General features: G+C 40.8%; 1 protein-coding gene across 1 annotated transcript in view; it reads left to right on the top strand.

The window, feature by feature from the left end:
- Positions 1-582: 582 nt before the first annotated feature.
- fbln2 (fibulin 2) overlaps positions 583-11,743 on the top strand; it is a gene marked incomplete at its 5' end in the record, with an annotated part of 114,344 nt that continues 103,183 nt past the window's right edge. Inside the window, one exon of the mRNA XM_075460751.1 lies at positions 583-2,320. Within this exon, the coding sequence (XP_075316866.1) occupies positions 583-2,320 (1,738 nt within the window). The remainder of the gene's footprint in view (positions 2,321-11,743) is intronic.

Raw genomic sequence — 11,743 nt, 5'->3', positions numbered from 1 at the left:
TGAAGCTTTTAAACATATAATTTAGAGCAAGACTCATTAGCCAAAGTAGCTCATGCACTTTGATCTCTACCCCGCTAATTACTTCAGAGAATAAGCTTTCCTTAAAGTACTTTCTCTATGTTCAGCAGTACGATTTCAGGGTTAATTACAAAACAAGATTGCTTGAGCAACTTTTGTGAATATAATTACAGATGTGGTAGAATGTTCGAGGTTGGACAGGTTCCAGGTTTTGACCGGACAGCCTGCATAACGATTCAAACGCTGTGTCCCAGCTGATGCAAATAAAGACAATATTGTCTTAATGTTATAAAAATGACGGTGAGGCTGTATAAGTTGGGCTGTGATGATTTTGGCTACAAAGCCAGATGGTGGTCTGCTTTCATTTAAGAAAAAAATCAGTCTTGACTGTTTCTCTCACTCTTCCTTGCAGAGTAAAGGTGATTCAGATCAGCAGAATGCACCAAAATCCTTGAAGAGTAACTGAAGACTCCAGACAGTAACTGCCCTCCTTTGACTGTCATACATTCACCAGGTGCCATGGCTCGACCTGATGCGGCAGTGCTGAGATGTGCGTTAATTTTGCTCTACCTGATTGGCTGCTTGTGCCAGCATGACTGCACCGGTGTGGACTGTCCCCTGTTGGACAACTGTATCGAAGAAGCGCTGGAGAACGGGGCCTGTTGTGCTTCCTGCTTACAAAAAGGATGCACATGTGAGGGTTACCAGCACTATGACTGCATCCTTGCTGGATTTGAGAATGGCAAAGTCCCCGAGGGAGACTCTTACTTTGTTGACTATGGTAGCACGGAGTGCTCTTGCCCTGTCGGAGGGGGTCCGATCAGCTGCCAGTTCTTTAGCTGTCCTGATCTACCACCCAACTGCATTGATGTTGTAGAGCCTGCCGATGGCTGCGTGCAGTGTGAGCGCATCGGATGTGTTCATGATGAGAAAAAATACGAGGCGGGACAATCCTTTCAAATCGATCCTTGCTGGGTCTGCCACTGCCCTAAAGAGGGAGGGGATATAATGTGCTCTCGTGTACCATGTGATTCCCCAAAAGTCTATGAACCCACAGAAGATGATACATCCAGCAGGCGTGATAGTAATCCATATAGGTTTGATCAGCAACGCCCCAGGTATCAATTCTCCCCACCGTCTCGCCCACCTCCAAGTGAGTATCTTCCTCTCTTTAAATTGCCGCTACTTGATAAAGAGGACTCAGAAGACTATGATTATAGTCCTACAGACATTTCAGACACCTATTCACAGTTTTTGGTCCCCTCCACCCAGTCCTCCATCTCTAATAACAAGGCTCTATCTGCCTTCCAAGGCTCTGGCAGACCTGATGGAACCTCAGCCCTTTCAAGGTTAAACATACAAGGCAAGATGGAGCTGAGAGAGCGACACGGAGTTCATGACCATCCAACAGACGCAGAGGAAGTGACAGAAAGTCCCTCGAGTGTTGAGCTGGGGACTGACAGTCCACACTTGGATCCAACTATCTCCTGGCAGCTCTCCCAGGGTCTAACAAGCACACAAAGTGTTTCCTTCACTGATTTGAGTCCACCTACAGATTTAGAGAAGCAGGTGGATGCACACAGGAGTTTGGAGAGTGTTGAATTTCCATTAAACCAAAGTTTACCAAGTGAATTTCCCCTAGAGTATCCAGATGTGAATTTTAAAAGTACAGTTCAACGTCAGAGAGACAGTGAGAATGAGGCACATCTCCAAAATGCATATGAAAGTGTCACATATAGAGGTCCAGTCAGTCAGATGGGAGGTACAGAGACATTACCAAACCAGGAAGAAGAATCTGAAAAAGTAGAATTTCGATATATGCTGAGAAATGTAGAGACTACCGTTCATTCCCAGTCGAGTTCAAATGATTCTAAAAAATTACATGGACCAGATGACAGGGAAATGTTAAATGAAGATCAGATTGAGGAGGAAAAGAAGGAACAGAAAGCAACTTTTCAAAGTTTTACTGGGCCTGAAGGAAAGGACGTGCCCTATATGAGCAAGTCCGAACAACTGGAGAGAATCCACGAGGACTCGGAGATCAGCAATCCTACCAGCAGCCATGAAAACATACCATCTGATCCCAGCTCTGCCTCAACAAAGATGCCTGAATACCAGAAAAGCCCCATGCCCGATCTTATCACCACCACTACCCAGCTACCATTAAGGGTCATACTGGATGAGGGTCTACCCATGGGAAACCTGCCTCACATTACAGGCAGAGAGAAAGTGAAGTCTGAGGAGAAGAAGGAAGAAGAGGAGGGCAGCCATCCCCCTGTTTCACACGTCAAACCTGAAGGAGGTTAGTCAAAAATACTGACAGCTCCAGCCATTGCACTCACGCCAAAAAGGATAGGAATTTCTCTTACGTTTTTTGGAAGCCAGTTGATTTTTCAGTCGGATCACAAAAAGATAGAACACAAACTAAAACTAGCTTTGTTTGTGCAGTGATATTTTGTATGCCTGATAACTTGAGCACAGAAATCAGATTAAGTTGGAGAAAAGTAAAAAATGTAATTTACAAACTTTCAGACCTGGACTTGAACGCTGATAATCATTAATCACAGTTATAAATATTCAGTTGAAATATGTAAATGCATCAAGTTCCCTTGGACATATTTCAATAAAAACAGATTCAAATAATAGTGTGTAGCAACTACCTCACAATCAAGTTGGAGACAGCGACCACTACATAATGCAGTCCACCCACTATCTAGCGGCCGACTGAATGTTTATACATGTAGAGGAGAAAACAGAATGTTTCATATCACTCAGAAGATCTGTGTTTTTTTTTCACTTCACATTTTTAACTGCACAGTTGCCTGTTCTTTTAATATCTGATAAAAAAGATCTTTCATTCCTAAATGTAACCCGTCAAACATCTCTCTAAACAATAACAACAACTGGATTCCCCCTCCTTTTTCTATGTCACCCTCTGAGCATTATACTTCTCCTAAGTGCATTCATGGTGGCAATAAGGATCCATTGTGCAAAGAGATATAATGGGTTTATTCTAAGGTAATAAAAATAGTTCTATGAGCAAAGCAATTAGATGATGATAGATTAATAGTTTTTAAGATTATTATCAACTTGTAGTTACACACAGCAACGTTATGGACATTTTAACGAGTATATCAGAAATTATGTCAAAAAGAAATTAGCAAGAATTCCAGGCAGCCTCAGTCCTAAACTGTATTCATGGATATCTTTAAGAATGCTTTAATATCAAAAGAAATGCATGATCAGCTAAAAAAATAAATATCCTATAATATTCAAGTCTTTGTAAGTGAATATGGCCAATAATCTAGGTTTCCATCAAGTCCCACTCCAGCAGTTATTAACCCTTTAAAAAAGGTATATGTGTTACTCAAAATTGTACGTCTCAAAACCAAAAAACTTGTAATGCTCTTAAAATGGCGCTGACTGTATATTTTTTCTCACTCAGTGAGCGGGAATATTTGAATTTGAAAATCAGCCCCACCCGCATCTCCATTAATCATCTTTCCCCGTTTATTCTGGTTTAGTTTAGTTTATGCTCTACTCTGTTTAGCACATTTAGCATTGGTGTGGTTCAGCCGTGAATGTTTGAACCAGGGATTAATTCTCAAGAAGAGGAAGCAAAATTATACAAGATCACATGCAAGTGGAAGTATCAGAATGGTAATTACCATGGTTTTCAACAATATTGGAAAGGCACTATCAGCCAAGAGCTGTAGTGAGTGAGGTCCCATAGCATTACTTCATCTAATCTCTCAGCCCATGGTTCTGAGGTCCCAGCTCTTTTTCTTAGCTTGGCAAGCTCACAAATTCCTGATTGAGCACTCAGCTAAGAGGTTGTGGCTCGTTCACCCAAGAGCTAGTGCAGCTAGCTAACAAGCTCACTGCCAAGCAACTTCCCCCACTAGTTCTCAGTTGAGCTTGTGGCTTCTGAGCTCCTGGCCAAGTGAAGCCAAGTCGACTAAAGGCTCTAGCATGGTTGCCGTGTCTGCTAGCACGAGCGATGTTGATGACGTCACGATTTCGTGCCGGTGATATATAGTGGCGCAAGTCGTTGCGCCAGTAGTTGCAATTTTCTCCATCACAGAGGTGGCGCTGCTACGTGAAGGTTAGCGCTAACTACTCTACAACCACGAAAGTCGAGAAGAAAACAATGCCTCTGTCAAGGGCAGGAATACTGTCATTAATGATACTGCTGCAGTACTCGGATCATTTTAATTTTTTAGTTCAGTTAAAAGAGGTGAAGGTCTGAAGCCCCCGGCATCACCACTTGGAGTCTCTGCCCTCTTCTTTGCCTTCACGTATCTGTCCCGTAGCTTCTTCCACACCAGGCCTGAAACGTCATTTTGACGTCACTGTCCACCACCGCTGTGACAGACGCGTCAACTGTAACTCCGGCTTAAGTTGTCTGACTTCCCTCTTTTGAGCATGTAGGTGTTTCTTTGGAGATTCAAAGCATAATGAGGCAAAAAGTTTGATTTGAAATAGAGGTGGAAAATTTGATATTTTCAGTTGGGGTGTGTTGAGACAACAGACAGTAAATAAAATTGGAAAAAGCTTGACAGCAGAAGCAGCTAATGTTAACCTTTGCCCTGTGATGACTGCTCTTTTTGATAATGTCTCTCTAGGAAGCTTTCTATATAAAAAAGTGAGATAGCTGAACACAGCCAGGTCACACACGAGTGCATGTGCAGACAACTCGGAGCCATAAAAATTAGAGCGATTTTGAAAGAATTATGCATTGAATAGTTGACACGTGTTTTCTGACAAGTATGTATGCATTGTTTTGCTCATATCTGTGGTTTTGGATCCAGTCTATGCCTTTATTACTGGCAACATAGATTGACTTCTCATGATGAGATTTTAGATTTTTTTTTTATACTTCCAGACATGGGTAGCGGGTAATGAAGGCTAGGGTAGGCTGTGCCTTCCCAAATGTTATGCAGGGAATTTTGCAAATTCTATATAATATATGTGCACAGGTTATATAGGCTATTATATTGTGTGTGAATGTTGTCGCTGCAGTGATAATACAACAATGCTGTCACCGACCTGGCCCAAGGTGATATGGGTAATGGGCTAGCATTGTAAACATCCGGCTTTTCGAACCGTGCTATTTTTGAAAAAGCATAAAAAAGATATACAAACGTTTTTCAAGGCAAAAGAAAAACAAAGAAGTTAATTTGAACCTTTAATTTGCACTGGGCCAGGTCTATATAGCCTATTAAATGAGCGATGAGTGGCTGTGGCTCGCCGTAGCCTTGTGGGTGTGTGTAATGTATGTGCTTGTGTTGTGGAAAAAAGAAAAAAGTTTGAAAAAAAAATCCTTAAATGCTAGACAGACAGTCAGGACACTTGTTAGTCTTGGAAATTAATTCCACACCGTCACCGTCATGTCCTCCTTTTTGATTCTGAAACAGAATCCTTGTGTTGTTATTAATTATGCTAAATAACTGATTTTTACGCCATTATTGGTAAAAAAAAAATAAAATTAAAAAACGTAGATTTCGGTGCCTGGCCAAATGCCCGGCTCACTCGCCGCCTATGCTTCCAGATTTTGCACAATTTTTACATTTTGAATCCTTCATGACTTGTTTGAATCCTTCATCCCTAGTTGTTTGCTGTACAAAGTGGTCTTTAAAAAAAAACAGGCCTTTTTTTTACTCATTAAATACCAAGACAGTCTAAGTGTCACTTAAAAATGGAAGGAGTGGAGACAATCACAGGTCACCAGCTATCAGAACAGGGACATAAATAGCGAGCCTGGGGTTTGTCTGAACCAGGAGTCAAACACTCCCGCCATGGTGAACATCCTCTCACAGCGGGCTCATGTCAGTCACCACCATTCTTCAGCTTCCCTAAATGAGATGGATGGACTGGCCGGAGAGTCTGGATTTGGTTATAACATCTCCATATCCTCCAGCCTTCAAGCGCTTTTGTTTAAGAGGTGTTTCGTCAATGTAGATGTTTTCATCTGAAAGATTTAGAAACTGTAGTTTTGATCATTCAGATGTTTGTGGTGACCATTCAACAGTGTGAGCTGGACTGCGAGATGTGACTTTATCTGTTATTATCTTAAAATTGGGTGAACACTGTTCATATTACACATTCAGCTGTTCTGTTTACATCACTGTAAGTGGAAAAGTTAAAAATGTGCTCTTGTGTAAAGTCTCAAAGACTGACATGTGGTTACTGATTGAAGGACAGTGTGTTGACTAAACATGTCATTTATTCTGAAGAATAAAAGTGCTGGGCTGCAATTTGAATATTTGGTCTAAATGGTTCAGCTTGTCAGTGCTTTTCATATAGGATAGAGTTACTTGAACTATTGCTGATCCATTTGAACTGGCTTTTAAAAGGCGTGTGCAGTATGAGGCAGCAGCAGATCCAGATGTTGGTGCCCCACAGGTCTTATATCCTGAGATATAGTGTACACTCTGGCTACACTGTAGAGAAATACAGGGATTTAGCACAACATCAACAAGACTTGTACCTGTATTCTGATGCCAGAATTTACATGAGGTTTCCATTCAAATTCTGTAATGTTCTGGAGACATAACATGACATCATTGGTCAAAGACATTTATTGATTCTTTCATTAAAGATACCAAATGTTCTGGCAAAAAGTCCAACATGTTATATGTAACTGCTGTTTCAGAAAAAGTTGAAAGTTAAAAGAAAAAAATGCAGTGGATGTTACATTTTCCTTTATTCATTTACAAACGGTACGAACTCAAGTTGTTTCATGTAACTGAATTTGTTATATTTTAGACTTTCAAAGATCTTTAATATTATACATGAGGTAAAAAATAATAAGGAGGATCTCCAGTTTTTCAACAAATGTGTGAGAAAAACAATGTTCCTCAAAGAAAGATTGGAATGGATTTGCACATTTCTCCCTCAACAGTATGTAATAGTATTAACTGCACTGCATCTAGAACTCGTTCATTAATATCTGATATAACTACAAAGGCAAGGGATGACTGTGGGAAACTTTGTCAAGCACAACAGTACAGTAACATTTACAATTTCCACTTAAAGGGGATAGAGAATCAAAATCATCTTTTTCATGTTTTTGGTGTTAGTTCTGAGTCTCCCCGCTGTGGGGAGTACACACGAAGTGCCAGCAAGTGTCAGAACCTCTGTTTCAAGTACTCCCCTTTTTTGAATATCCCCCAGAAAAAGTGCCAATCTGTTTTTGTGAAAAAGTGATGTCACTTTTTCAGCAATCGCCGCCCCCCACCCCCGCACCCAAATCCACAGCCACCCCGTTTCAGACACGCCCCTTCGGCGAGAAACAGGAACTGGTGTGCCTTCCAAGGCTGTGAAAGCGGACTACGATCGTTACATATACTTCCCCCGGAAAGCAATGTTCGCGATCAATGGCTTTTATTTATTTTTAACAGCATCCCCAGTACATACAACCGCCGACTTTTCCTTTGCTCTGCGCATTTCACGGAGTACGGTTTCACAAAGCTTGCACGATTCCGAGCAGGCTTCAGTCGGAATTTAATGCTCAGTAGGTCAGTTCCGACAGGGACAGACACAGACTGGAGCCAGCTGTGCGCTCCGCTGAGAAGGTGATCGGCTGCACATCTCCAGGACTATGGGGCGAGCAGGTCGGATCACGGCTGACCCTTCTCTATTTGCACCACTCCCCTCGGGCAGGAGGCTTCGGTCCATTCGGACCAGAACCTCCCGTCACAAAAGCAGTTTTTCCCCCTTGCAGTTGGACTTATGAACACTTCATAATCACCTCATAACCTGCCCCACTCACTTTACCATCATTAAAATTGCACTAATGAAGCTGCACTGTTGTTGCTCTGTATATTGGATACTGTGTATTGTTGTACACACCTTGTACATTTTATATTCATATATTTTTATTCTTTATTTTGTATTATTATATCCTATGTTACATGTTTGCACCTTACGCCGCAGCAAATTCCTAGTTAGTGAACACTGTTCACTAACAATGGCAATAAAACGGATTCTGATTCTGATTAGCTTTCTTTTCAGTCAGTGTATTACTCTATAGCACTGTTTTCAGTGAGAGCAAGCTCCCCCTACAGGCTTGGAGGTAATGTACGGTTACACTGTCGTAAGTACAACACCCTTTCGCTTTCACGTTTCACGTTTGTTGACGAACCGGCTAGGAGTCAGAAGGTGCAAGCTATGTCGACCGAGAAGGTAAGAGTAATCAAATGTACCTGGGAGCGTGAGAGGGGTCTATTTGTTTTTGCGGTAGGTGTGCCAGAAAGCAAGTCGAAGTACTTCCGCTCAGCTCCCGGGCCGCTCCAGCAAAGTTACATAGCGCAGTTTTTCCAACTCAGACCCCCGAAGAGCATAGGAGACAGGCCAATCGTAATATTAAAACTCATTCTAGCCGCACAATTTTTTTCAAGCTGTTATTTTAAGGTAGAAATGTTACATAGTATTGCTTTAAAAATCTTTACTTTGCAAAAAAGAAGAAGCCTCTTATTAAGCGTGTCCAGAGGCATCACTGATTTGTCTGGGCTCTGAGACTTCTGGGATGGAACATTTCACAGCAGAAACATGTACTGCAGTCAGTCCAATCGGTATTCTGATTTTTTTTTTTTTTGGAAGAAATGCTCCAAACCAAAGACGGAAGGGCCACCCAGGCCATCATCAGCTACAACTCCAAAAGCCATTCTCTTTGACCCTGTGGGGTTGTATCTGTGCTCTTTGCCGAGCTTTTTTCCGCTCTGTGATGGCAGTATTAATGTAGGAAGGTTCATCAAGGTTTTAGAGCAACAGATTTAGTTTGTTTGCAGGAAGAAGGCTTCATCATTTGGTATCCTCCATGCCAGAATGCCTTTTAGGTGCTGTGAGAAAAAATGGCAACAAAGTGGTAAAAGCTTTACTGTACCAACGTTGTTGGAATGTGTTGCAGACCTAAAATTTTAAAATGGATATATATTAACAAATAGAATGAAGTGAAAGAGACAAACAATGAAATATTTTGGGTTTATCGCATCTTCTTTTCAAATAAAAGTCAAAATAGATTGAGAGCTTTTTTGCACCTTTTTTTTTTCCATTTTCCATTCCATTCCAACTTGTTCTGATTTGAGTTTATAACTTCCTGCTAAAATGCCAAGTAATGCATTGACACTCACTGCATGTTGTCAAGATGCTCTTTAAATAGAACATGTGGTTAATAAAATGATCATTCGTCATCTTTTAGGAAGCTGGCTTTAATCACTTCATCCCGTGTAAAGATGATGTGATCTCACACCATGTACCATATTACATTTATTTACAAGTAAGGCACAACTGTGGGTAGCAGGTTAGAATTACAACCTGATCCTGAACTAATGAAATTATTTGTAGGAGTGCCCTTTTCCAGATAAAGTGCTTTCTGCAGATGGAAGTGCTCTGGACTACACTATTGGCTGCTCAGATGTTAGCGATAGAGATAAAGAAAGGGGCAGATATGGCCTCTCTCCAGGCTGCTGATAATGCTGTTTATCAGAACATCATCTCGGCATTAGCAAGGTATTCAGGATTTGGAGACTCTATAACATTTGACACAAGTGGCTCAATTTTGGGGGTATTTTTCATGAAACTGGCTTTTTCGTAATCGGTTAAAGGATGCAGGGAAGCTTTGTCTCACACATGATCAACCAGAGATAAATGCTCACATGTTTGAAAAAAAATGTAATGGAATTATCTTTATGCCATCAGAGTTTTTACTGTTTTTGTGTTTTACATTAATTAATTAGGTCGATATTCTATTTTGGCTTAATTACAACTGAAAAATCATTAGTGGTGACCAAGTTAAGTTGGACTTATCCAACCCACCTCTACCAAAACACCCTCCTCCTTTTTCCGGCCTGACTTTGACAGATAACATTGATTTACATATAAGCTGCAAGGATTGGTTGATTCACTATTTTGGCAGTCACCTTATCACTAAAGTGAATTAATTCAAACCGAAATACCAATTATATGACTCTCCTGAGTTCTTACATATAAACAATAATAATAACAATGACATAATTGTCAGGACTAGTTTTTTCCAGCTGCGTCTCCTGGCCAAAGTTCAAATGTTTTTAAGTCGTCATGACCTTGAGAAAGCCATCCATGTCCTAATAAGTTCAAGGTTAGACCATTGCAATGCACTTTATGTGGGCGTCTCCCAGTCTTCTCTCAGCCCCCTTCAGCTGGTGCAGAACGCTGCTGCCCGTCTTTTAACCAACACCAACAGATGTGTGCACATCACTCCTGTTCTTAACTCCCTCCATTGGCTTCCTGGCCTTCATAGAATTGATTTTAAACTTTTAATGTTTGTTTTTAAAGCTCTTTAACGGCCTCGCCCCATCATATTTCTCTGAGCGTTTAACAGTCCTGGTAGAGCTCTGAGGTCAACAGGTCAGTTTCTGCTGGAAGTGCCCAGATCAGAATACAAACCCTGGGGTGAGCGAGCCTTTTCCCAAAGCTGCCCCCAGGCTCTGGAATAAGCCCCCCGTCCAGCTGCGTCTTATTTCTGACCTGGGCCTCTTCACATCTAGGCTAAAAACCTACTTATTTAGGATGGCTTTTAATATCTTATTTGATTTTGTTGTATTTTATTGCTTTCACTGTACTTTAATTGGTTTTATTTGTTTATACTTATTCTTCTCTATTTATTACCTGCTGTAAAGCACTTTGGTACATCGTAAGGATTGTCTGTAAATGGCTGTAAAAATAAAATACATTCACATTTACATAATAGAAGTGATAACGGCACACACATCTAACCAGCTTTTCATACAAGTGTAGCAGAAATTTATTTTGAACATATAGATGCTCACATACATTAAATCCGGGAGTGCTGCTTTCAGGGGAAGCAAGTTGATTTAGTCGGTTTGGCTTTAAGAGGCTCTTCACAGATTTTCACGAGATTACACTTAGTTTGACTTGTTTGCAGAATTTGTTTTGATTGATTATTTTGAGGAGTTGTTTTCCTGTCCCCTGCATGAACTGAGTTTGCTGAGTGATGCTCAGCCAGTCGGTCAGGTTGATAGAGTGGCTGGTCAATCCAAAGAGGAGGATTTATTTGTCAGGAAGCAGCTTCACACTGTCACTGGAGACAGTTGAGTCAGTCCTGAGGTGGCTTTTCAAAAGTTACCATCAAGATAACTCGGACACCGTGACTGAGTTGCCTGTATGTGCCTCAGATTTTCATCAGTTACATCTCAGACAGGAATTTATGTGTCGGCCCAACTTAGATAACTTTATGTGCAGCACCTATTTATCTGTTATTTGTTAAGATATTTTAAGGACATAATTTTCTATCACGTCCTGTAACAATAACCAGAAACACTACACTGCTAGCCTTAACATTACACTTTTTCAGCCATGTGACCTTGAGCTTAATAAAGAGATAAGTAATTAAATAAATTAATGAAAGAATTAATAAAAATAAATCAATTTTTAACTGACCATTACTCTGCCTGATGGATAGATAAGACCAAGACTATACTTGCTTTTTAATCACACGCTCATGTAAGCAGTTTGCTCCATCATAGCTGTAATTATTCACTTTGTACTACGCCTTTTACTGGAGGACTCCACTTGGGGACATAATAGAAGACAAAGGCTGGAAAAAAACATGTTTGCATTCTTGTCTGTGCAGTGCCAAAGAAAAGGAAATTGTGTAGTTTCTATCTAAGCATGTCTTTAAAACATCTTTCCATTTTTACCCCAGGACCCAATATCCGGTCAG

This window comes from Odontesthes bonariensis, chromosome 3 (genome assembly GCF_027942865.1).
Source record: "Odontesthes bonariensis isolate fOdoBon6 chromosome 3, fOdoBon6.hap1, whole genome shotgun sequence".
NCBI classification, from domain to species: domain Eukaryota; kingdom Metazoa; phylum Chordata; class Actinopteri; order Atheriniformes; family Atherinopsidae; genus Odontesthes; species Odontesthes bonariensis.
This window is presented reverse-complemented; position numbering and strand designations above follow the sequence as displayed.